Source organism: Centroberyx affinis, unplaced genomic scaffold, assembly GCF_046629955.1.
Source record: "Centroberyx affinis isolate AG114_WGS23_722 - 3 ecotype Tasmania unplaced genomic scaffold, CSIRO-AGI_Caff_v1 ptg002091l_1, whole genome shotgun sequence".
Classification (NCBI taxonomy): domain Eukaryota; kingdom Metazoa; phylum Chordata; class Actinopteri; order Beryciformes; family Berycidae; genus Centroberyx; species Centroberyx affinis.
In genome coordinates this window covers 39932-67306 of record NW_027280417.1, presented here as the reverse complement: position 1 = coordinate 67306, position 27375 = coordinate 39932, and the positions used below count along the sequence as shown (strand labels likewise).

Below are 27375 nucleotides of genomic sequence, written 5' to 3'. Positions count from 1 at the left end.
ATGGCATATTTTATTGTTCTCTTTCTCTGCTGGTTTGACAGTCTACCTGCTGGAAGTTAATCAGGCCTGAGATCAAGATCACAAGGTTTGTAACATCATCACATTTTATTTATTGCCAGCATTCTTATGTATGCCAACGTTATTCAGCATAATATGCCATCAACAAATGTCACATTTTCACCTCTTTAATCTTTATACAAAACCTATTAATGATGCATATAAATCCATGTGCAAAATCTTTGAATTATCACTCGGTCATTTTAATCTGATAATACTTTAATATTTAATAATACTCACCGCTCAGAGACAGTGTAGTGCTCAGGCAGGAGATTACATGATACAGATCCAATGGAGACGTCCACTGCCCCGGCCCTCCGGCCCAGGTTCCTGCCCTCAACTGTCAGCAGGGTGCCTCCTTCCACCGGACCGCTCAGGGGGAAGATCTGACAAGAAAAAAGGGAAGATGGGAAGAGGGAGAATGGAGAGCCAGTAAAAACTCTGAAACGAGTATAATAAATTAGCGCTCAGAGTGAGATTATCGTCCAAAACAATGTACCGCTAATGACACGGCAAAATGGACATCACCAGAATCAGAATGGAGATGCTGACATGGAGTGTGGCTTACAGAGAGAGAAAAGGACAAGTGTCCCATGTAAGTGTTCTTCAGCCGAAGACTCAGATCTAATTGAATAGAGACGCGGTTTAGGCATATACACACAAAGTAGACTCTTAACTGTGCCAGACTGAGACTCTTCAGGCTCTAGTCCTCTACAGCACATGCAAATAAAGAGCAGCCTGAGAGCCTCCTTCACATCCCACATGTGACAGAGAGAGAGAGCGAGAGGGGTGGAGAGGCGAGGCGGAGAGGAGAGCAGAGAGGTGGATGAGTGGGGAGGCAATTTAGGGAACTGAGTGTCGAGAGGAGAGCAAGTGCGAATGGGGGTAGTGAGAGAGCAAAGCCTCAACAGGGGAATTAATGCACAGTGCTATTCCCTTTCATCTGTTTCCCTATGTGTGCTATGTCAAATTCCTCAGTCCCATTTCTCCTGTTGTTCAGAAGCGTGCTCTCACGCATCATTTCAGCCCTCGCCTTTGTTCTCTTAACTTTCCCTTCAGGAGCGGCGGAAAGAACGGAGCGGGCCGATCGCCACGGAAACACAGCCTTAGAGATAGCATCTCTGACGCCCAGAGAAAAGCAATCTACCATCAAACTTCCCACTGTAGCGTAGCTCGCCCAGCAGCATGCGTGCCTTTCTGAGTGACCCCTGGCTGAGCCGATGTCACTGTGACCCCTGTGTGTTATTAGCCCGGCTCCAGCCTGCACTGGCTCTATTGCAAACTGAGCTTTTGAACGAAAACAACACTTCTGTTTGGTCTAGGTGAGAGGACAAGGGGTGCGCCTGCATTCAGATAGCTCATTTTATGCCTGCAAGATTGACAGCAGAGACAAATAAACCATGTATTTCCACGCTAAATGGAGAAGTGGTTAAGCAAACAGAGAATGTACAGCTTTTAATATTGTCAGAAAATAAACTGTTAGAGACCAGCCGACGGCTTACAGTATATCTGTGGGATCTAGATCTCAGGAAATGATGCAAGTGTTTTCATCGGTCATATCAAGCTTTCGGATATTAAGTGTGACCACCATTCAACCACACGCCACATCCATAAATATTACCTGTGACTAAAACACATTCCCACGTTCTCTCTCATAGACACACCTGTTCTCTCTCCCATACACATACACTGTACACACACCACACACACACACACACAGTGGCAGACACACACACACACAAGCACCCAGAGACTCCGCAGAGCTCAGCAGTAAGCAGAGTTATTATCACTACATGTCCTATAGCACCTTGTGTGTGTCTGCGGTGTCATTGAGCGCAGACATTAACGTTAGCTGGCATGCTGTTCATTTACACCTCTCACAAGTCTGCGAGTCTTGATTTACAGAGCAAACTCCCCGAGGACGAGAGAGAGAGGGGGATCAGGAGGTGCGAATCTGTCTCTGCGAAACAACTTTAAAAAACCTCTGCTAGGAATGCTGGAGCAATTACATGCATCTGAGGACCAAATCATTCCATGTCCTGCTATTCAAATCGAATAAATTTCAAATACATTGTATATGCGGACATGCAACCTGTACTAGATAAACAACCTCACTAACAAAATCCATATGTTTTATTTTTTTTCATTTTTTTTGTTCTGATTGGATCAGTTTGAGGTCAGAGCTTTGATCTTCCTCTCCTCACTCCAGTTCCTCTGCATCACACTAATCAAGGAGGACAAGGGGACAAAAACAGGAAAAAAGGCTCTGACTATACTGTACCCTTCTCCACCCTTTCTCTGTCCAACTAGCTCTCAATCCTCTCACTCAACCCGCTGTCTTCCGCCAGATCCCTCTGTTCTCTTTCTCTTTTCATCTTGTGAATAAACTATGTTTGGCAGTTCCTGTTTGGGACACTGAAGAAAATCTAATCAATGTTTTGTTTTTGGGTTTTTTTGGGTTTTTTTTTAAAAACAATGGACTAGACCGCACGTAACATGAGAATAAAGGCCCTGCAGAGATAATAAAAATATCTCCAATATCTTCCATCAATGCATGGAATAGAATGCATTTTTCACAATTAAGTGGTATGTGACAAAGAAAACCTCTGCCACACAGTTTGCTGTAAAAACCTCCACCTTATTGACATTTCGGGGCGAGAGCCTAGTGATAAAGATTGCATGTGACAAAGTAGAGCGAGACAAAACACAATTTATCTGTCTAACCTTTACACACAGTCAGTATGACTACATAACAATGAGCTGGCGTGGTTTGTGTGTGAATGTTTGGGGAGAGCAGATCCTTTCCTCTGCAGGACTGAGTAATCTGACTGGACCGGACTATAACTCTAACCCCTGCCGATTCTCTGGGAGAATATGGCTGCCAGAGTGTTGCATCATACACCCCACAGAACCACAGCCCCAGTTTCCTTTCTGCAAGAGTCTCTCCTGAGGCAGCCGATGGAAGTGTGTGTGTGTGTGTATGTGTGTGAGAGAGGAAGAGAGAGAGAGAGAGAGAGAGAGGGAGAGGGAGAGAGAGAGAGAGAGAGAGAGAGAGAGTTGGATAGTCTGCCCACGCATGAGGCATTTCAACAGCTAACTTCAGTCAAATAAGAAGTACACAAGTTATACTCTCACAGAGCATCCTGTTAGTCACAGTATGCTGACAGCTACAGAGAATGAGGGATAATCGTGAATACTTCAATATGGTCCATTTGTGTGACAGACTGTGGTCTGCTGAAACGCGGTGTGTGTGTGTGTAAGAGTGTGTGTGTATGTATGTCAGCCAGCTTTGTTCCGCATGCTTATTCTCCTCTACAGGAAGTTCAGGCCGACTGGGCCTCATGTGAGCCGTGCTTCCTATGACCGTCTACTGTAGCGGCGCAGATATGACGTTCAGTAGCGGCAGAGTGGGTTTGGAGACAGTTTCCATTACAGTTCACCAAACAAATCATCATGACCACGCAGATGATCTCAATAAACTGTTTAAACAATGGTCCTGGCAGTAATCTTGACTACACTGACCATGTTGAGGAGACTGCAGTCGGGCCTCATACTAAGTAAACACTCCCCAGCTCCCTTGACCAATGTGGTTTTGCTCTTACTGTGGTCACAAATCCAAACCCGCTGATCGTCCTTATTTTCTGATCTGTTGTTTCTGTGGCTGACTACACAAAGAGCCCTACACATACACAATATATACTCACACAGTTACACACATAGTATCACTCGCTCAGATAGACAGGGCTGAACGGATAGAAGGAGTTCCCATGCCCTCCTGAGTCACTGCATATCGGTTCAGCCGGGTCCCCAGAGGGCTGCGGCTAAGTGAGTGTTAGTGTTATTCCAGATTGAACTGCTTTAATGAGAGTCTGTTCAAACACTCCTCTGTCCAAACTAAACCCCCCGGCCGCTCACACTGGACAGCTTGGGCACTGGCACACCGCACCATGTGAGTGACCCCATGATTCACTATTTTATGGCTCGAAATTAGCGGCCGGAGGCTATAAGACGGGGTGGAGGTCGAAGGAGAATGAATGCAAGCTTTTGTAGTAGGCATTCGTGCGTGCGTAACGTGTGATCTTACCTTGTGGATCTCAGGAGCAGGGCATTGATCCTTGATTGGCTGGCAGTCGTCCCTGGGTTTACAGCTGTTGTCACACCAGCCACAGAGGTGGCCCTGGTCCTCCCGACCCCAGCACTGGGAACAGTCCCAACTGCCCACTCCACAGTTATACACCTCCACTAAAAGGGGGGAGGGGGGGGCAAAGGAGGAAGCGACAGAGGCAGTGGGAGTCACTGTTATTGTAATAAAGCCACTGTTGAACAAAATTTGGCTAAACTGGTTAACTCGTGGTGCCATGGACTCGTAGGTTTCTTTTATTGATTATAGGAACCATATGGCCTGCATGCTCTAGATGAGAAGCATAAGCATTTGTGGGATGATATATACATGGCTGTAAAAATAAATCAGGGGAGAGAGTAAGAGAACTAGTGGTGGAGGGGAGAACAAAGCCAGAGAGAAACAGATGATTATGTTCATGTTCCAGTGCACCTCCCAGTGAGAAGTCCCACTTGGATCTCTGTGTGTGCATGTGTGCATGTGTTTGCATGTGCGTTTGTGCATATTATGTGTATGTACCCACATATGTGTGAGCATGCATATATGTGTGTGTGTGTTTGTAATCATAAATTTTGATGACTTTGCATGCTATGAAGCATCAGTCATGTACAGTAACAATGCAAAGCTGTTGTTCACATGGTACACACATGGTCTGTGAACAGTACATCTGGGACTGGGATAGGCAAGGATGGGCTTGTAGCTGCACTGCAGAGGAGATGCCAAAAACACTCACACCACTTATCATCATACCGCTGTTGTCATGGAGCTCAAATTTTATTTGCAATAATACACAAGAGCATGGCTTGTAAGAGGAATTGGTGTCGCTTTAAATTGCAGCTCACTATGTTCTATAATTATGGGGTAATTAGACAGTAGCATAATATGATATTATGGTAAATTATCACTTGTTGGCAAATTATGTGTTGTTGTACAGAAACCACTAATATTGCAAGTGAGAGGCAGTCTGGACACTGCGTTTTTCCCGATAAGTGAGTCTTTATTATTCTCGCTGTGTAACCAAATCCAGCAATCTCACAACAAAACATTCATTCAAACTCAGGTGATAGGCATACTTAGACAACTGTGTCAAATTTTGTCACATTTTGCTGCTGTCTAATTACACTGCAATTATGGCAGTCGAGCTAAAATCTAAAGCATAGCTAATGACTATTCTATTTTTTGTCTGTTTTGTCACCATGGGTATAATCTCTTACCTGCCATGGGTTCGGGGCTGTCGATGTATATATCGAAGTATCCTCTCTTCCTCAGGCTGAGGTGGTATACCTGACTCCGCTGTGTAGTGTACAGCTACAGGGACAGAAAGGTCAGAGGTAAGAGTGCGGCATTATGGTTGTGCTGGACGAAGTGTGAATGTGTGTGTGTTTTGTTGCAACATACATAATGCATTTACTCCCCCATGATGTTGCTCTAGATAATAATGGGTTCTTAGTTAACTTTTAAACAAGGGTTTAAAATGATGGCAATAACAACAGCTTACAAACAGGGGGTAAAAGAAACAACAAGGAATACAGTGAACCAGTAAATGTACAGTAACCGAGTTAGATCTTAATTTATATTTATTCCTGGACTGGGCAAATTGACTGTCATTTCTGTCTATACTTACTGTCACTCCACTGCACTTCACTGTTGAGCTGTTCAACCATGTGGCCTCATATCGCTGCTCTGTCCCAAAGTCACATTCCAGCTCCTCCCCCTGTTCAGCAAAGCACTCGTATTAAGCAACATACACATATTTAAACTATTATTACCAAGCAAATTGTTACATTATGTTCTTTTCAGAATGGTATCATGACCAGCGTAATACTCAAACTGAAAAAGACAGAGAGACAGAGAAGGACAGCAAGTCACCTGAAAATGTTCTCTCGAAAAGGTCTGGTAACCGTCGACAACTCTGAACAAGTTAGAATACCAGGAAACTAAAATAACCCAAGATAATTGTCCCTGCCAGGAAAAGATGCAACCCATTCATAATTCATATTCATAAACATCTGGACTCTGTAGTCCCACACCTCAGTAAGTCATCTGGGAGCCAGAGTAATGAATATGAATTCAGGCTTCATAAAATGAGTGCCCCGAGTCTGACTGAGCCAAAATATGAGGAGGTAAGACCACACAGACACTAAGGGCAATAGAGGATAATGACTTAAAGTGATGAAATCATGTGTCTGTGAATCTAGCTAACCACGATTTCACTATTTTTCTGTGATCTTTGCAACCAGAGACACTTGATTTGTATTGCATATGGCTTTTTTTTTTTTGCTTTGTTTTTTTTTTTTTTTTTTTTTTTTTTCAAAAAACATATGTTGCAATGTTCCCTGTGCTTATTTGCAGTCTGAGCACTGATAAATACTGGAGGACAATGCTGCAAGGATCTGCTTGTTGCTAAGTGTTCCACTCTTAAGACTGTTTATCGTAGTTAAATTTAAATAATTTATTCTGAGGTTACACTGTGGTAAAAGTGTGGGAACTAATGCGAGTCAGAATTCACCACAGATTCCAGAGGGGTCTGTCTGATGGTGCAGCTTTTTTCAGAGAGAGGGGAGATGTGATTGACAACACATTTCATGCTCTATTGAATCACGGACAAGATGAAGACATTATTCAAACAACTTCAGTTTGTATAAACTTTCAAAATGAAACCTATGAATAGCTGATGATATCCAGGCTGACCTAAACGTGTGTGTGCGTACATGTGTGTGTATGTGTGACTCAATGTCTGTCTCCATAGCAACACACCAGGAGAGTGTTTGAAGGGCCAGCCAGGGTTAGGCGTGTGACTGACCACGCCTGGCAACCAGTCAGCACTGGAATTTTCAGGGGATCCCAGTCACCCCCTTAACACTGATGTACGATCATCTTTTGACTCACACAGCGTGGATAAAAGAAGATTAGGGGCTAAAAAACTGATCTGGAAGGAGTCGCTGATCATTAAAATGAACAATAGTGAAATAAAGCTCCTGCTGTGTGCGATGCCTCTGATTGACTGCACATTGCACACTCTGCTGACTAAGACACAAGTCAGTCAGTCACAGTTTGATACAAGAAGCGGCCTGGACAGCTGAGAGGTGAGCAACACAAGCATTAAGATACTGGTTCATTCATCACTCTCATCTCTGTCTCATCCCTCACAGTCTCATCTCCCTTTGTCTCACACCGCAGAGATGACTGTACCTCAGGTTTTGTTCAGTCAGTGACCCAAATCAGCATACGCCAATATCCATCTGTACTTAACTCAGTTTGAAGCAAATAGACCATATGCTGCTGCTTAATTCCAATCAATTTCACATTGTGCAATTTGGACGAATTCCAAGTCCCCCTCCGTGGTGAAATCGAGTAGCTGGTGGTTTTCTACTTTACCTCATTGATGTTGCTTAGTGATAAAGTGAAGTCCTGGGTCATCCCTGACGGGGATGGAGGAACCTCTGTGGCAACCAGGCTGGGGCAGGAAGCAGCATTCTGGGGTGGGGTGGGGTGGGGGGTGGGGGGCAGGAAGTGACATATAGGAGTTAAAGAAAACAATGGATCCCCCGCACACATCCGCATCCCAAAATACCTGTCCTGTTTATCTGAAGGAGGAGGAAATGAGAGGGTGAAGTCTGGCTCTGAGGGAAATAACAATAGCTTCAAATAGAGAGACGATGAGGGATTAGAAAAACAGACCCACTGGACACTGTGATGGGCTCAGCAGAGCAGAAACACAGAGCTCCTCGTCTCTTTATGACCTACATTGCAAAGCTAATAGAGTTTTCATGCTCAAAAAGCAACCTTCATCAATTTTAATCACTTAAAAGTGACTTAACAACACAAGCCTCTTGAGTTCTCTCATGTCTTTGTTTTGTCTATCTGGGGATCTCAAACAGCACGCCTGACTTGAATTTATTGCCTCTGTCAAGAAAAACACTATGATGTCTTTACTTGTTTGCTTATGCTGCGTAACAAAAAGAGCTCTTTTCTTTTTCAAGGGGTCTTGTGATATACAGCCAGACATAAAGCACTCACAACAGTAAAACTATTTGACACTACAAGGCCAGTAGACCAGCAGCTGACCACAAGACTATGAGTCATGTAATCTTCCCCCCGACTGGGACCAGTAGTGTCAGTGGGCCCAGTCAGACGCTCCGGCCCTGAGGCCAAAATCCGCTGGGAGAGCCCCTCCACACACAGGCCATGGGACCTGGCTGGACATTAACGACTCACTCCCTAGCTCCCGGTCCGAAGGGAGCGGGGATAACAGGGTGGCTGACTTAGTCACATGACTGATGTTGTCAGGACCATACACAAAGGAGGTGAAGGATGGTGTCTGGGGAGCTGTGATAGCTTTTAATGAGGCTGCACTAGTTAGGGATAAATTCTTGAGTTTAACAACCCTGTCACGAGCACATGCCAAGCCTTTTACTCTATACAGTTTGTTTTATTTTACACCCTCTAAACTCATGGGTCTTTACACTGCCAAGCCTACATCTACAAAATCCATGCGTACAGTCACCTACTTGAAATGACAGCGGATACAAGACCACCATCAAAAATTTAGATTCACAGTGTAGAGTTATCTCTTCACCATTGGCAACAAGCAGTCTTGACATTTAGGCATAATTCCCTACAAAAACAGGGACACAGTGAATCTATTCTTCTACACGCTGGTTCCTGTGGATATATCAAGCCCAACTGCCAGGAGGAGACACTTTAGAGAAGGTCAGGGGAGCTTTAAAATGCTACATTACCCTGTTAGGAGTCTGTTAAACCACACAATGAGGTTTTATGTCCGGTTTCAAAATATCTAAGTAGTTGAGACACTTGTAACCCCATACTTAATTACCATATGATTGCTCTTGCCTAACCCGTCTGGACTGAGATCATCATAGCAGACTGGATTATGTACGCTCTAAGGCTGTGACTGCTGGGATTTTTTAATATCATGAGATTCCCTAGGCGTCTGATTTGTTGATGGATTATGGAGAATTACTCACCTCTAGCAGGTCGTGTGTTGAGTCATCTTTACTGGAAATACATGTGTGGCTCTGCTGGTCCCAGTAACACCTCCACCTGGTACTCAGACAGCTCACACATCTGACACAGACAGACAGACACACACACACACACACATAGACAACAAAAGATAGAGTAATATTAAAATGAGAAACATCTCCCGGGAAAGTGAAGTGGTAAAGTCCCACGCCACTGGAGCCACATATGTGGTTTAGGATCGAATCCTGCCAGAGATTTCTCCCCTGTGTTCCCTCTCAGCAGAATACATAAGGTGAGTAGGCGGCCCACTCTGCTTTATGTGGAGAAAAAACAAAATATCAGAGGCCGAGTCGGTTACTGACATCAAAGTTCAGTTTTAATAGAGGGAAGTAATGAATAGCCGCGGTATCTGACACATTCATCTCACAGATAGTTACAACATCCAGGAGAGGTCAAACTGGGCCAACTTTGCAGAGACAAAGCATACAAAGCAAACAACGCATTTCTCTATAAACAGACAGAACGAAAAGCTTATGCGTGTGCATTTGTGTGTGTGCGTGTCTTCCCAGATAAACCGCCCAAAGTAGAACACCTCCACTGAGTGTGTGTCTGTCTTGCCTCCGGGAAGAGACAGATGTCCCACACTAGCAATGATAGCGCCTCCAGTGATAGCGCCACTCTGAGGGGGTCTTTAGATTGGAAGGGTGGGGTAGGGGGGAGTGAGGGGGTGGTGTAAGTAGATGCAGAAACATAGGGGGGGGATGAGTATGTGTATGTGTGTGTGTGTGTGTGTGTGTGTGTGAGGGGGGGGGGGGGGGTTGCGAGGCGTGATTAGAAGCAGACGGCCGTCTCAAGGCTCTGATCAGCTACGTCTTTTTTGTTTTCCCCAACTCCCTTTCTGTCCCACTAACTAACTAACACGTGTACACATAAACATGTGTACACGTTTGTATGTACATACACACTCACATACACACACATATACAAACGTATACATTTATACGCACGTATGTACATGCAAACACATCTAAAACAACATGTTCACATGCTCACTCTCTCCGCTTGACCTAACACCAACAGTCCATACCCTGTAACCCTGCCCACCCCCAATCGTAATGACCACGCACACACACACACACACACACACACACACTAAATACACAGACAAGCTAGCACTCTCAGGGCCTCTCAGTGGACACAGCGCCTAAACACACATTCTCAATCATGTCTCTGTCAAGGAGAAAGACAGTAGTAAGAAAAGACCGGTTTCAGGGTACAAGGGGGAGGGACAGAGAGGGACAAAGGCAGACAAGGAAAGACAGAAAAAAAGGAAGGAGATGTGCCAAATTAGGGTGCAAGGGAGGAAGAGAGAAAACTGGAGAGACAAGAGTGAGCAAGGGAAAAAGATTTAAAGCAAATACGAAAGAGAAAGTGTGTGTGTGTGTGAGAGAGAGAGAGAAAGAGAGAGGGAGAGAGAGAGAGAGAGAGAGAGAGAGAGAGAGAGAGAGAGAGAGAGAGGGCAGGTTAGGTGGTTGTCCAACTGGGCTGTTTGGTGAGAGTGGAATGCTATCGTCTGGTTGTCATTAACACTTTGCCTAGTGACCACTTAGAATGGGCCGTGGGAGAACTGTCTAAACACAAACACACACACACACACACACACACACACACATAATCGCTGATACACACGCAAACTGATGTAGCGCCCACACAGAACTGTCATAACATGCGCAAAGAACTTTAGTTTCAACATATGCCCCTCCAAAAAACTGAGGAACTGGCTCAAAACAAAAGAAGCTGCTATCTAGTTTCATTCAAGAGAAGTAGCTCATGAGGCTGTCTGTTCAGGGGTTATTAAAAAAAACAGCTTGAAGTGATTAAAGTCAGATAGAGTATAGCGGCTCCTCGGTTTGCAGCCCGACACTCTTCCTGTGAGAATGGCACTTAGCTCATTATCACCTTCAACAAAGCACCGTCTAATTTCACACTCCTGGACCTCACTGAGGACATGGGCCGTGCGCACATATTGGGTGTAGCCTTGCACACGCGTACATGCAACTACGCCGTTCACACCTTCAGACCATTTTGAGACGTGAACAAAAGGGAACACACCCACACAGTTTCAATCTCAGGGGATCAGTCAAACACTCAGACACATACACACGCTGATGCCCCACTAAGCCTAAGATCTGCCAATCAGATAAAGTGGATCCCCAGATATGGTCCAACATGCAGGAGGAAGCCAGCTGGATTGCCTCCAGAAGTGAGAAGGCCCTCTTTGTGACCGGGACGCCTTCGGCCATACGAGCCGTGCTCCTCCACAGGAACAAACATCAACACGACCAGCCAGACTTCATACATATCCAATTTCCTTGGGCTTAACGTTTACAGAATATTAATCCCACATTTGATCCTGTGTTGAAAAACCTTGAGCAAGCTAAATATAATATAAGCCATCCTAGAGGACGTGTCGGCAATGTTTACCCGCTAAGGCCTAGATAGACGAATAGACGACAGGAAAAAAAAAAAAAGAGAGGATGAGGTTAGGGACAGAGTGGAAAGCCCTCGGAGATGAACACAGAGTGGAGAGGCTTTGCTGTCCTTTCTGCTTCCAGCTACATGTGCACATCTAGAATGCAATAGAGACTCCAGCTGACATTTGGCCGACATTTGAGTGATGCTCCAGCTTGGCAGAAGCCTCTGTACAGGGATAGCTGTAATCTCAGTTATTGGTATTTAGGCCCCATTTGAGAGATGTTTGTTTTGGAGGATCTTGCGCAAATCAAGTGAGGTCAATGGAGGAAGGTGTGGGGGGTAAGTGTGTGTCAGGTTGGCGCTAAGGGAGCCAAGGGATGCTGTAGGTTGGCCAAGTATCACCAACCCTGAATGATTCAAGAACATGACGATAGCTGTGTGACTCACGGTGTCTTGGGGTGAATCGCTCCAGTCCTCTGACAGTCATAGATGATGAAGCTGCCTGATACCACGGATGTACCGTTCACTTTTATCGCCACAGGAACGGTGAGATGATCTGGAAAAACAAGCGCATGTACAAACTGCTGCCTATTTCAAGCATTTGAGATGATATGTCATAATACAAAGTAGTCGGCACAACAGCGAGATATCCTCGAGCTATAGTGATTTTACTGCGTTTTGAAATGCGAAAGGGGGAATTACATTTGCTTTAACACAGTTACTGTACTTTTATTGTGTGTAGAGTTATGACGGACGGTGTTGGCACAGAGCCAAATGGATGCCTGTTGGCAGTCTCACCTCGGCCAGGAGGGATGGGTGGGTAGTTTTCCCGAGGGAGCAAGGGACAGGTCTGGATCTGAGCGGGACCGTAATCCAGGTGCACAGTGGCAGCTGTGGAAACACCCAGTCCATAGTCACACTCCACCCGGGAGCCCGCCAGATCAGGAACACTGCCGTTTATCAGAATGCCCACATCCTGAGGGAGAAACAGATATAAGAGAGGATGAATTTAATGAACCGCCCATCTTTACATGAATTACAAATCCAGTTCTCTATATTTATGTACTGTATGTCTAAGGTAGAGGGCAAATGGACAAATGGTGCTGGAATTACTAAGTTTGCTCAGGAGTTCAGGCAGAGGAAAAAGAGAAACTAATGTGTCATGAAGAAACAGATGGTACAGTGCTACACTCGCATCTAAATTTGGCTATGTGATGAAGTATGACAGACGTATAATGAGAAACATAACACCTCACTGACATGAATGAATTTCAGCAAAAATATTTCCATGTGTGAGAAAAGCAGGGAAGGGGGGCAAGCAGGGGAAGGTTTTTGAACACCGAGAAAGAGCAAAATGACATACAGCTTAACAGAGATTAGCTGAAGTGGCCAGCAACATGTGGTAACATGTCTTACAAAAATCTGTTCTATTGTCTATTGGAATTGATCACTTCCTGGCAAAAGCCCCGACTTCCTGCTTCCTGCCTGCTGCTTCCTGTTTGGGAGACAACCTTGAGCTGAGCTTCCTGCGGCTCTGACTGCCTGTGGACTGGGCAGCTGCTGGATCCATTACAGCCAGCCAGCCTGACCCACATACTGAGCAAATATCCCCAATTAATGACCTATCTGGAATACTTCAGCCTCTACTAATTATGAGTACTAATTCAAAGTCAAATATATTGTAAGTGCCAGAATTCTGTGAGTCTAATTATCACATCGTTATTGGTATTTTAGCATGTGAGGACATGATTAGATATGTTGACTGTGAGAGCTTATTAAAAACAACAGTAAACATCGTCGCCCCCCACAAATGCAGGCCCCCCTTGGGCCAGTCGGTAACAAGATGCATCAACCCTCCAATTTTGATCACAATAGGACCGGTGGTGTAGCGGTGATGGCCTTTCAAAGTCTGAAATTTTAACCTTTAATTATAGTGTCCCCATCAGGCCAATCATGGCGCAATGGCACAATGTAATTTTTTTAAATGCCAGAACACAGTGCCAAAATGCATAATCAACTTTTGTAAAAAATCGGAGCAGTGACATCTGAGATATCCATTTGAGTTAAAAATTCTGACCTTTAATTACAGTGTCCTCATTAGGCCAATCAGTGTAATTTGTAAGGAAAGATGGATGTGTAGCGAGCTTCGTGTCAATCGGACTTGCGGTGCAGGGTCGGGGTTAGGGAGACAGCAGTAGTGAAGGGTGTTAATGTTACCTTGATGTCTGCTGACAGGCTGATCTCTGGGGGGGTCAGAGTCATGGATGGACACTGCTGAGGGCCTTCACTCATGCTGATCCAGGAGCGTGCCAGCGGCTCCTGAGCACACTCCCTCTGGATGGTGCATCTGCACAAAGGACAGAGGGTGACAGACAGTTTAGAGCCTCAGTGAATCATATTATTTCTTGGGCGCAGACGTAAATTACAGCACAAAGAGACTTGATATCATATTATTAAGTTTTCTGCACTGCGTATGTCGTTGACGCTGCAAGCAACTCGAGAAACCACACCACATATTGTTTTTTTACGACCAGAAAAACATCAGCTTGTTTCCTCCTTGGTCTGCAGTGAAAACTTGCAGCTGAACTGTTGAGTGAGACTGTCCATCAGCAGCCAATTACGCACCATATACGTTGGAGTATGTCCCGCCTGAGAACACATGAGCCTCTTACATAATTGCTAGCCGGAGCTACAGCTAGTAATCATCTAGAACAAATTGGCCATTGGACAGTCACACTGGGATGTGGTTGCTAGTGGCGTGAACGCAGAGGAAAGCATCCAGCATGATAAAAGACCAATGCCATGCATACCAGACTGTGCTCCACAATGATTCTCTAAGGCCAACATTTTGTCCTCTGTGAGGAGACTGAGGATATACTTGGTGTTTCTTTTTATTCCAATACTTGACGAATCCTCACCGTTGGGTTTCATGGTCTGCTTCCCACAGATTTATGAGGCGCTCTGGTTTCCTAATGTCACATTCAGACCTCGGCTGTCAGTTTGTCTGGCTCAACACAAGAGACTGCTTGACTCTAGGTCACGCACATCGCCATGGCAACCCATCCCTCAGGCACTAAGATCAGGGGCCAGTTACCAATAATTGAATAAAGGAACTACCAGCCTGACTCTTAATCTGTGTGAATCAACAGTCTGTGTGTGTTTGTGTGTGTGTGTGTGTGTGTGTGTGTGTGTGTGTGTGTGTGTGTGTGTGTGTGTGTGTGGACATGCATACAGGTGTGTGTGCCTATCTGAGTATAATGTATGCCTAGGAGTGAACAAGTGTGAGAGGGCATTCATCAAGTAGGGTGGCCTCATATTCTGACTTCTGTTTCACTAATAGACCTCAGCAGCCCCTTGGCACAGTGCTGTAGTTCATCAGCAGTGCAGAATGCAAGGGCAAAACGACCTCAGACTGAGGAGAAGCCAAAGAGGCCCCATTTAGCCACGTCCTAACACACCACATAATGAGTTTGGCACATACACTTCCATCTCACACTTTCACAGTTGTTTTAAAATAGGGTGTGCGTGTGTCTGCGCCTGCTTGTGTGTGCGAATGCATAACCCTAAGTGTGAGTGTGTGTGTCCAAGGAGAGTGAATGTCCAGATTCTCAGTCCCACTGGCACTGAGGGACTGAGAGGGGCCGTGAGGTCAGCTGCTGAACTAAGAATAGAACTGAAAGGCTGTGCAAGCCACACAAAAATCCCCTAGACACAAACAAACTCATAAACTCTGAACACAGTATCTCAGCAAACTCAACGACCATACTAGAACAGATTTACCAAAAAATCTAATACACTGTAAGCCATCAGCAACTGCAGTATAGCGCCCCCTGTTGAAGTGCGGTCACCCCACTCATTGGATGGAAGAACATTTTGTATTAGAAGAACATATGCATTTTTGTATTAGTATTTTAATTTATTGTCCGAGCTTTTGATACAAGCACTGACAATATGTGACAGCTAAGTAAGTGTTTGAGTAAGTGTTTTTGAGGCAGTTTAAAAAAAACCCTCTTGTTTTCTGTCTAGAGGAACACATTTAGATGGTCAAGTAAACTCCAGGTTTTATCTTCAAGTACTGAAAACCACACAGATGCCATTTAGAAGAAACTAAAACCAGCATCCAGGAAACGCCCTCTTATAACCTTGAAAGAAAAAGACAGATAAACATCAACAAACAGCATGTGATTTGCTAGCAACTGACCGAAAAAAAGTCCCGTACTCTCACTCTCACTCCCTGACCAAGGAGCTGATAGCACCTCTAAAACCCAGCGAGACATCATGCAATATTTATTACTTCCTTCTTTTTTCAAATACTTTCTTAAAATGCATTTATGCCTGGTCTGTCAATTCTTTCAAACAACAATTTGTTTGGGAAGAGCAATGAAGAAAAACAAATCCAAGACACTCTTCTTAGTTAAAAAGTTAAAAGTTAAAAAGACTTTATTTTGGTATCTAATGCATGGCATTACAGTTGGCCCAAAGTTGGGCCAACAATGTGATTAGTTTAAATGATCATATGCGTAAATGCACATACAGTATGCACACACACACAAACACTCACACACACACTTGCTCATCACCTGCTTCGCTACAGCTTGCACACTTCAAAAGCCTTCCAAACAGCTCCTTAAAATAAACAGAGTCAACATATGCAGCTAAAATATGACCTGAGAAAACTCATCACTTTCTAAGTGTCTGTGCATCAGAGAAGTGATAAGGGGGTAAGCCAGTAAGAGTGTTAAATATCATCCAGCATGAGAACATATGAGCCTCTAACTGTGCACACACACACACACACACACACACACACACACACACACACACACACGCATGCACACACACTCTCACACAGAGACTGGCAGGCGAGCACATGCAGATAAGCATGATAATTTTCCAATCACAAAGACTACACATGACGCACAATTTGAATCAAATAAAGATATTAGAGTGCATTCTTGTGACGTGTACCAGATTAAACCAACTCCAGCATGAAAAGAGGCTTCTTTTGATCAAGGACTAAGCTTTATCTCTGGTAGGGGAACTTGCCCTGTATTCAGACAACAATGCCGGCTCCAACGCCCTAACAGACATGCTTTCATACTCGCTATACATGCAGACATGCTGAGAGACGTCAGAGCCATGCATAAAATCAAACAGACACCCACAGAGACAGCGGTGGCTTCTCAGATTGTGAGATACTTCTCTAGTGGTCGTTTTTATTTTTTTTTTGTATTTGAATATGTGTAGTTGTATCAGACAGGGAGGTGACAGGGAGGACCAGCCACCCTCACACATCAACCCCTGATCCCCCGGGCTCCGGGGCCACAGCGCCAGCCCAGCGGCCAGCGTGACTGGCCAAACACTGCACCAGACACACACACACACACATGACATCAGCTCCCTGGACTCCAAGAGCCAAACACACAGACACACACGCACACACACACACGCTCACACTTACACACTTTGACATTTCCTTGTCAAAAGAGCCAGTGTGCACTCTCCCTCCCACCACCATCATCACAATCAACGGTCCTTTGTAGAGGGAAAGAGAGGAGGACAAGGGCATGGGGTGGGGGGGTGAGGTGGGGGTGGGGGGGTGGGAGAGGGATGAGGACTAGGGAGAGACAAAGAGAGAGAGACAGAGAGAGTGAGGTTGGGAGAAGGATAACTAAATTCTCAAAGCTACTGGAAAATGTGAGGGGAGGGGAAGAAAGGAAGAAAGGCAGCCGAAGACAGAGAGAGAATCACGAGGGTAAAAAAAAATGCAGTGAAGCGAGAAAGGGACTGGGATAAAGAGACGGCAGATAGATAAATAAGGAGAGGAGACAGGGAGATGACAGACAGTGAGACAGTCTGACCACACATACACACATAGGGCTCCGACCACATACACACACACACACACACACACCTAGACACACACACACACACACACACACACACACACACGCTCACAGCTCTCATCAGTTCCACTCTCCCAGCTTTCAATGGCCCCTGGCTATGCCAGAGCCTCCAGAGCTGCAGCACAGCTCCTCACGAAATCTCTATCTCTTCTGATCTGCTTTAATCACCAAGCAACCGACCAACACAGACCACACACACACACACGCATGCACACATATATACACACACACAAACAATATACAAGGATATAAACACAGCTCGACATCACACATATTTCCCTGAGTAAAACAACAGTCGTGAAAGCCAGTGAACACAGAGCCAGAGAGCCGGTCCTGACAGAGCCACATTAATCACAGTGTACTCTCACTCGCTCACACTAACACTTCAGCCAAGTCACTCCTCACTGGGCGCTTCCAGCCTGTCACTCCCTACCCAAACTGCCCAGGCACCCAGAGACCAAACAATGATGTGACTCCCCAGTCTAAAGGGTAATAAAAAGCAAATCTATTCTGCTCTGAACACTTCTACTGCCTCCTACCCAACAACGTAGTCGCTCGCTGCCAAGATTTATTCAGCCGGGTGACATTTTGAAATTGAGAGTGAAGCTTTAGGTTATGAAAACCAAGAAGCGAGCCTCAGCGCTTTATTGATTCAAGTATTCAAATGATCAAAATGACAAGCAGATTTCATTTTCCTGTAGCGACGATCTGATGTTTTATTGCCTCAAAATGAACATAACTTAAGTCAATGAGCAGATTCACTCACATAAACTTCAATTGCAGTTGAATTATGAGTTTGCGACAGTGTTTCTTTGGCTCTTATTTTGATAATTCCAGTTCTTGAATAACAACATGAGAGAAACAAAGAATTTCCGCTTGTTCTCGACCCATTACGTCAGTCAGCATGTGGCATGTGTGACACCAAAGCATATGATGGCCTGATTGAATTACGTGTTTTACTGGGAACAGCAGAGAGAGCAAGAGCAAGAGAGATAGATGGAGACAAAGACAGTAAGATGGATAGATAGATAGCTGGAGAGACGGAGGGAGAGAGAGGGAGAGAGACAGACAGACAGACAGACAGACAGAGACAAAGACTTAGACAGTGAGTTAGATAGATAGATAGATAGATAGATAGATAGATAGATAGATAGATAGGTGGGGAGAGAGAGAGAGAGACAAAGACTGACAGTGAGATAGATAGATAGATAGATAGATAGATAGGTGGAGAGAGAGAGGGAGAGAGAGACACAGAGACAAAGACTTTGACAGTGAGATAGATAGATAGATAGATAGATAGATAGATGGAGAGAGAGAGAGAGAGAGAGAGAGAGAGAGAGAGAGAGAGATATTCTGTTTCTTACCTATTGTCCAGTGTGCACCAGCCACAGTGGGCGTCACCTGCTCCCAGACAGTCGCTGCAGCTCCTGTATTGGCCACATTCTGCCACTTTCACCCTCAGCAGCTACACAACACAAGAGAGAGATGAAACACACACACATGCACACACACACACACACACACACACACACACACAACTTTAAACACTCCTAAAACTGCGTGAAAACAACACATTTTCGACGTCCATGCAGGGCGTTAACAGAAAAATCTGTACTTATCAAACATGTTATGGATCTCAGCTTTCTGGTTAACATTAGCTCTTATTATTTTCCTCATGCATGCAACAATTCTCTATGGCCGTGTCTCACAAGAGCTTTATCTTATCAGCGTACGTGTGAAAATGACAGGTCTATGCTTCTGAGGCAGGAAGCGCAGTGATTTTTCCGACACCAGCCAGCCAACAATCAGCAACATTTGCTCACATACTGCACAATGTAACTGCTACAAGTGCAACCACATCCTCTTATAAACATGACCGTTATGAAGCATATTGGTTTGGAGCCTCGGCATGAAAACATATTGAAGGTCCCTGCACGGTGTTATCTTCGCCACAAATATGTGATTGTTCAGCTGAATTGAGGTGAGGAGGATTCATTGGATGTGAAATGAGATCTGTCACAGTGACATTCCTGGTCTGATTACTCTATTCTGTATGTTATGATGAATCTCTCCCATGCCTCTGCATGAATAACTCAGGGACAGAGAGAACCAATGATCATCAGCGGGATTCTTACATGGTGAGAGGTCATGAGATAGAGGAAGTTCCTGTCGTTGGGGTCGAAGGTCATGATGTGGTGAACTGATTCACTGGCTGGCAGCTTCAGTGTCCAGTGACTGGCCAAGGTCAGGTTCATCAGGAGGGTCAGCTGCGAAGAGGAGACCAAGTATGAGACAGGGCAGAGGATACAGGGTGGAGCACAGTTGCAGAATGGTGTAGTAGAAGACAATTTATTTTTTCAATGTTTGTTTATCAAGGGAATGTTAACTGAACATGCATGATCCTTCAACTCAAGTCACATTCATACAGTTAAACATTTCCAACATTGGGAGCTGCCCAGGACAACCACAGTCTTCTTCTGTTGGCCACTGAAGAGGCAAAAAAGAGGCCTACGTGATTTGCTCAAGGGCCCCTCAACAGCAGCTGCTGAGGGAGGGGAGAGAGTTTTGTATTCACTTCCTCCACCCAGATCTTCTCAGCTGGTCAGGGGATTCACACCTGCCTTACCCTCTTCTTCCCTACCACCTCCGCCACTGGCTCCATCATTACAAACGCAGTTGCACGGCCAAGCTTTGTTCAAACCCACAGAAATGTATTTGAAATTCTAGTCAAGATAACAAGTTTTCCAAAGACACCAAATGTGTCATGCTGAATTACAGGGAAATGTGTAGAAAATGATGCACAAACATCTAGATTTTTTCCATTTGATGTAATGGTGCAGCCATAAAAACATGGCGTCTTGTATTTTAATATTTCATTCAATATAAGAAAGCGTTGGAACGAGCAGATACAGAATATGGTTGTGATGTTGTTGTACAGTTAGGAAAAAAAAAATTTCTAACTTTGAAGCTGCTTAAGGGGAAATTTAAGGGTAAGTAAAGTCAGGGTACAAGGGGTTAACGTCACACACACTTCTCTAACCTTGAGGCAACTGCAGCCATCGATTGATTAATGAACACTGAAGTCCTTCAGCAAAATAAATAGATTCCTAACCTGACTCAGATCACATGAAAAAGAACATAACATGAACCAAAAACGCCTATTATTTATGAAATAGCTGTATAAACAGCAGCTGCCACAGTTATGGAAAAGTAACATTTTTTGTCATGAATGTTTCCAGCCTTCATATTTATATCTTTCATATATATTCAACATTCTCAAGCATATTTTAGGAGGCCTTTCATTCAAGTAGTGTGCCTAATCTTGTTCCGCCGAGCAGTGATTTATCCACACAGGCTTTCCTACAGCTCAAGATAATGAAACGGGTGACATATTCTCACGTACGCACAAACATGCGCACGCGCGCGCACACACACACACACACACACACACAGTGCTGCATAGAAAAACAAACTCTGCTGACTGAGACTTCCTGTCACGCAGACAGTGAGAGGTCTTATTTCTGTGATTCGTCGGGGTTTCTCTTCAATGAAGACATCCTGCCATCTTGAGGAACTGGCAAACTGACCAACGTCTGGTGACAAGCACAGGGTGAACCGCTTCTCCATCCGCCGAACACACAAACAGCCTCACGCGCACACACACACACACACACACACACACACGCACACACAAGAGAAACTCATTACCACCCACTGAGAGGCACTGGTTACTGTTCAACCAGAGCTGACAGAGGCTTAGTAAACCACCTGTGATGAGAGGCATTATCTCAACCTCCACATAACACTGTCTCTTTCCTGACACCGTCCACCCACACACACACACAACACACACACAAACACACACACACACACACACACACACACACACACACACACACACACACACACAAACACACACATATAAAACAAGAAAGGAAGCATGCTCCCTTGGCTTGCAGTCTCTATAGACAATGCAGCTGTGCTATGTCTTCACCCCACACCCAGGCAAATAAAGGCCAAACACACACACACACACACACACACACACACACACACACACACACTGAGAGGTCCAGTGAGGAGTGAGTAAACAGCAGCCCACACACCTGGACGGAGCAGGAGCAGAGAGGAGCAGTAAGGAGAGCGATGGCACAGTGTACCGCCAGGTCAACCAACAAAACACCTGCTGTACTGGCAGGTCGCTCTGACTCTCTATTCTCTGTCTGTCTGCCTCCACATGAAAGACTCTATTCAACCAAGGAGTGCTCAGCTGCCGTTCGCTCTTTCACTGTGTGTGTGTGTGTGTGTGTGTGTGTGTGTGTGTGTGTGTGTGTGTGTGTGTGTGTGTCTGCGTGTACCTGCGTGTGTAAAGGAGAGAGAGAGAGACAATGAAACAGAGGGAGGTGACGCAGGAGTGAGACAGAATAAGAGAGAGAGGGAGATAAAGTCTGTTTGTTTACAAAATGAATCAAAGGGCCCTTTCTATTTGAGACGGCGTGAGAGAGGAATGGAGAGAGGGGACAATAAGTGATGAACTGAGAAGAGTGGGCGGACAGAGGGAGAAAAATTGGAAGAGAGCGAGTGAGATAAAGGCGGACACTGTGAGAGGCAGAAAATGGAAGTCAGCTGTAATAGGGAGGGAGAGACTTCATTAAAAAATGCATGTAATTACAAATTACTTCATTGGGGGCTCTCCTAAAGACAGTAAAAGAGGCCTAACTTAATCTCAACCGCTGTTCCCCTGTGTTCAGCCTCAGCCAAACTCACAGTCAGAATCACATTACACACACTAACAGCACCATTAACCTCTGTAACAGCTCTTCCCCCAGGGCACACACACACGAACACACACACACACACACACACCTATACACACAATGAACACACGTAAAGCATAAACACACAAACCATACTGCCCAAGGTCTCAAAAAAACGATGTGCCCTGTGCCTGTATAAGTACTTATAAAGACACACAAAAACAAGGTTGACACACAAGCTGAGAGAACACACATATAGCACATAATTATAGGGTATGCAGTCTTCTGGGTAAACACGTGAAATCACAAAACCACTCTCACTGGCCTAAAGACACAGTCAAACACCTAAAAACACAAAACAGTCAAACGTGCAATCAAGCAAACAGACCAAATGGACAGACACACACACACACACACACTCAGACACACAGTTGCTTACACCATCCCAACCCGATGTTGCACATCCGGTATAAACCATCCAAATTACTGCCTGCTCAGCCAAGGCTAAAACAGTCCTCTCATCTGGAGGAGAAAACAAGGAGCTCTTTTAGGAGGCCCAAAAAACAAAACACCCTGGAGCGGAGTGGTTTTAATGTTGTAAAAGGTACCAGTCTAATGCAAAACAATAGGGTCAGAAAGCTTTCAGAGTCAGTTTTATGTTGTTCCCCCAGACAGCTGAGAAGTAGCTTGTGGCGCTGGCAGGCCGCCTGCTGCTTAGCAGGCTCAGCGAGGGGTGACTAGGAATGTGGCTGAGACAGAATTAAGGAATGCCGTTAATTGGACTTGGAGGTTTTCATAAGCTGGACCCTGTGCAGATGTTCTGAAGCTGAGGTCGCACACCGTCGACTCAAACCACCAACGCACGGCAAGACTGAGTCACGCGTCGTCAACCGATCTTGTTAACCGGCTCTGCGGTGATCTCTCAGACAATAGCCAGGTCTGATAAACATTAGTGCACATGATTAGGACTACTTAGTGGACCTCTAATGGGCCAGGATGGGTCATGGATGAATAGAGTGAGGGGGTTGGGCGGTGACGGCATGAACACCGGGTCCCTCTGCTGAGAACTGACAAGATGAAAGCAGACATTCCAGCTTGTTCACCAGGCCGAAAGTTTTTCATCAAGAACCCAGGTTTGGTTTATTGAAAGACTCAGCAGCCACATCAGAGCAACACAAACTCTGTCAGTGTTATAGCTTTTCCTCGCTTAAGGGCTCTGTCACATTGAGAATAGTAAATCCATTCAGTGGTGACCACTATGTACTGTAACTGTATTTTGACCGGAGGTTATGCATAGTTTTCCAACAGTACCATGCATTGTTCAAGCACTGTATGTACTGTATTGATAGTGAGAGAATTTCTGTGTTGCGTGAGTGTGTGTGTCTGCATTGTGTGAGTGTCCTTGTGTGTGTGTCTCACCTTACGAAGTCGCCCATTGTTGGTGCCCAGAAAGACCACGGTGTGGTTGTGCACGTTGTCCACGGCGACCGAACTGAGGCCGGGGTATTCGAAGAGGGGTGTGGCCTTCAGGGGCCTCCGTAGGGCCAGAGGGTGCTGCAGGTGGGCTGCACCGCAGTCCAGCTGCTCTGGCTGCAACTAAGACACGGACAAAATGAAAGAGTCAACTCCGATCAGCCTTCACATGTGAAGCACACTGACTTTGCAGATTAGAAACAGGACAGAGCAGAGCACAAACAGAAGGTATGAAGAAAGGGAAAGCTGGTAGTAATTATCCCAACTGTTCTGTTCATTCTTCTAAATCACTTTTTAGGAGACCATTAAGTCCACCGCACTGGATAAGCATAACATGGGATAAATACGGCAATGGCTGTTATCATATCTCTGTGAAAACTTGAAAAGGGTTTTACAAGGGTCTCCAACACTCGTAGGTCTCTGCCTTTGTCAAATCCTCAGTGGGAATTGATAAAACATTAGTACCACGCTTGGATGAGCACCAGCACCTATAGGGAATTCTCAGAGTATTTTAGAGCACGCAGAAGCAAAAAGGAATTAAGCACAGTGGATATTTGTAGAGTCGTTTCCCACGGGCCCTTCTGCTCCCGGCCTCCTCTCTCTTATCATAAATTGTGTCTGGCGTTCCCTCAGTGCCGGCCTTCACATGGTCTACAAAAAGATCGGATTTCACCAGTCACAGTAAACTAAAGGCCAAACTAAAGAAAGGCTTGCTTTCTTCTGTGAGGGATATGCAGGTTGGATTCCAGCAAAAAAAAAAACAAAAAAAACACACACAACCACTTCAAACTGTAAGCGGGTGTCTATCAGAGGAAGGCCTACGGGCCAATTGAGCTAGTATTCAGACAACTGGTCACGGGAGACAAGACAGTCCCGGGGAGGGCAACTTTGTGACCTGATAGCACAGCGGTCCCGGGACAGCCTCCCTCGACCTCCGCTCTGTCAATCAAGCCCACCACAGTGAAAGACCTTTGCAACTGCACAAGTCTTTGTCTTTATTATCAGGCCCCATCAATATGGAGGAAGAACCTGGGGCAACACATTGCGTGCAAGGCCAAAGTTTCCACAAGGGCAAAAATTTGGTCTGGTAGTCGAAACCGCATGCTTCAAAAGACAAACTTCATTTTATTGCCATGATAGACTTTGGTTTCATGTCTGACCATGTGCTCATGACAAAGCAGCTATTTATTCATAAATTTGTGGTTGAGTTATAGTTAGCAACGCATAATAAACAAAAATCTCTGATAAAGAAACATGTTGTCCGACATTTTATTGAAGAAGAAAGGAAAGTATTGCCCTTCTCCATCTTCAGATTTGATTGGAGATAAGGAGCTGCTGGATATGAGTGGAGTCTCATCCTTCCCATAACCCCCAGTGTGGCTCTGCAGCATCTTTCCAGCTATCATGACCCCGACTCGTGACATGGGAGATTCCTTCTCTAAATCATGAGCCGCGAGGCTAAAGAGGATTATTTCTTCCGGGAACTGTCAAATACAGCAGTCATGAGCGCGGTTTTTCATTTCAGTCAGCCAGTATTTTCTCATCGATGTTGAACACTTTACGGCCTGCAGGTTTCATAAACCTAAAATGAGTAGCCCGGACTTTTTGCACTCCGCTTTCATCATACCCAGGCCGCTTACACTGCAAAAAATATCCACTTACTAATTCATAAAATCTTATTTCTGTTAAATCATCTGCCAGAGTGCGGTGAGATGATTTCACTTGTTTTTAGTGGACTGAGGGAGATCTGCCTTATTATTCTGTCTTGTTTCAAGATATTAACAGTTTCTAGAAATTTCCTGAAACAAGTGAAACTGCTTTGGAAACAAGTGGAACTGTCTCACGCCACTGTTTTTATATTATATATTATTTATTATATAAGACTTTAAGACTGAATATGAAACTTATGACAATTATTTGTACGTGTAGGTGTATGAGTAAAAAAGTTATCCTAACAAGTCTAATCATAATTAAATGAAAGGCAATCAAATGCAATCAAAAACGGAGATAATTAACTTGCTAATTGTTTTGAATAACATGAGATCTAATGAGGATCAATATTAGCCCTTACCACTAGATTTCCCTTTTGAACGCAGGCCGCCCCGGAGCCCTGGATGACACTGTCCAGCACCTGCACGTCGCTGCTGGGGGAGTTGGAGCAGTTTCTGCGGCCCTGCCGGATCTCCTCCTCGATGTCCCAAAACCTGAAGGCGCACAGAGCAGACTTTCTGTCCGCCTTGGAAAACACTCCAAACAGGTAGGACTCTGTCTTCCCTTGGTCCGTGTGGATCTCTGCGGGGTAAACGGACAACAGCCGGTTGTAAATGTTCCCGTTAAATCCACACTGAAGAGGCATCTGGATGTAGGACTCGGTGAGCTTCCTGCTCTCCGGGCCCGAGGTGGATTTTCTGGGGGTCTCGTTATCCAGGCATATCCTGGCGAGGATGCTGTTCGGCTGGCTCTCCTTGTGGCCCATTTTTGCATCATTGTTGATGGCAATGTAGGAGTAAGTCTTCTGTATGAACGCGTGGACGAAGTTCAACTTATTTTTCGTTTTGACCTCTTGTTTGATCTTGAACACATTATCCTCTGAGGGGTTGATGTCATATGTGAAAAGTCGGGATAGATCCTTGATGTTCAGAGAGCGGATGGCGATCTCCGGAGTGTTCTCAAAGCGCAGGTCCTCCTTGCTGTGGTTCTTGGGGAAAAACGGAGTACCGGCGCCCGTGTAAGTCGCCCCGACTAGAAGCCGGGTGTTGCCCCCGTGGCTCCTGAAGATGAGCCCGACAGTGGATGCGTTCGGGTGATTGGCAGCAATATTGAGCATGCTGGGGAACACAGTCTTCTCGCCCTGAGGTGGGAACTCCACTGCTATCTCCGAAATATTCTCCATCTTCCTGAGCTCGCAGAAGCCTTGGTACACGGAGCCACACACCACCACGACCCCCTGCTCCCGGTCCAGCTCCAGGAGCTTATTGTAGTTGTCAGTGAGGGATTTGGGATGCTCGCACGGAGCCTGGGGCAGCTGAGGCGCATGGCACAACAGGTTGTCCTCCACCGGTCCGGTCCTCTTCTCCACCTCGATGCTCAAGGTCCCGTTCAGCTGGTAGACTGTGTTGACGGTGGCCAGGTAGACCTTTCTGGAGACCTGATCGACCACGAAGTTATTTGTCTGATTTGGAGACGCGAACGCCTGTTGGATTTGCAGCGCGCTGGCACTCCAGCGCGTCTCCAAAGCCAAGACGCCGAGGAGCAGAACAGCTATCTCTATCGAAGGAGGCATTTTTCCTTCTGACCGGCTTCCGCGTGTTCTGTGCCGAGGGGTGCATTGAGTAAAGACAAAATTGTGTGTTTGTTCCTACTGCGACAATCCGAGAGGAAAGGCTGTTTCCTGCTCAACGCCTAAACCCAGAATGACGCGATAAGCGAGTCGTGCTTCCTTTTCAGGCTGCCTCCCCTGCCCCTCTCCCTCTCTGCCCACTCTGCAGCTCACCAGCCCCGCTCCCCAATTATACTAGGCTTCCATACCTTATTGCCATTTTACAGATCAACAAACAGACTACTACTAAAATCATTGATTCGTTAAAGTTGATTGAGGTTT

At 45.4% G+C, this 27375-nt stretch overlaps 1 protein-coding gene across 1 annotated transcript in view; it reads right to left on the bottom strand.

Annotated features, from left to right (window-relative positions):
* plxnd1 (plexin D1) overlaps window positions 1-27169 on the bottom strand; it is a gene marked incomplete at its 3' end in the record, with an annotated part of 49258 nt that extends 22089 nt beyond the window's left edge. Inside the window, exons 1-13 of the mRNA XM_071531529.1 lie at window positions 25846-27169; window positions 23721-23897; window positions 19680-19811; window positions 18909-19009; window positions 13856-13985; window positions 12437-12614; window positions 12086-12194; window positions 9166-9265; window positions 7556-7654; window positions 5802-5891; window positions 5392-5485; window positions 4142-4299; window positions 298-443 (exon numbers count right to left, since the gene is read on the bottom strand). Of these exons, the coding sequence (XP_071387630.1) occupies window positions 298-443; window positions 4142-4299; window positions 5392-5485; window positions 5802-5891; window positions 7556-7654; window positions 9166-9265; window positions 12086-12194; window positions 12437-12614; window positions 13856-13985; window positions 18909-19009; window positions 19680-19811; window positions 23721-23897; window positions 25846-27057 (2726 nt within the window). The remainder of the gene's footprint in view (window positions 1-297; window positions 444-4141; window positions 4300-5391; window positions 5486-5801; window positions 5892-7555; window positions 7655-9165; window positions 9266-12085; window positions 12195-12436; window positions 12615-13855; window positions 13986-18908; window positions 19010-19679; window positions 19812-23720; window positions 23898-25845) is intronic.
* Window positions 27170-27375: the final 206 nt, after the last annotated feature.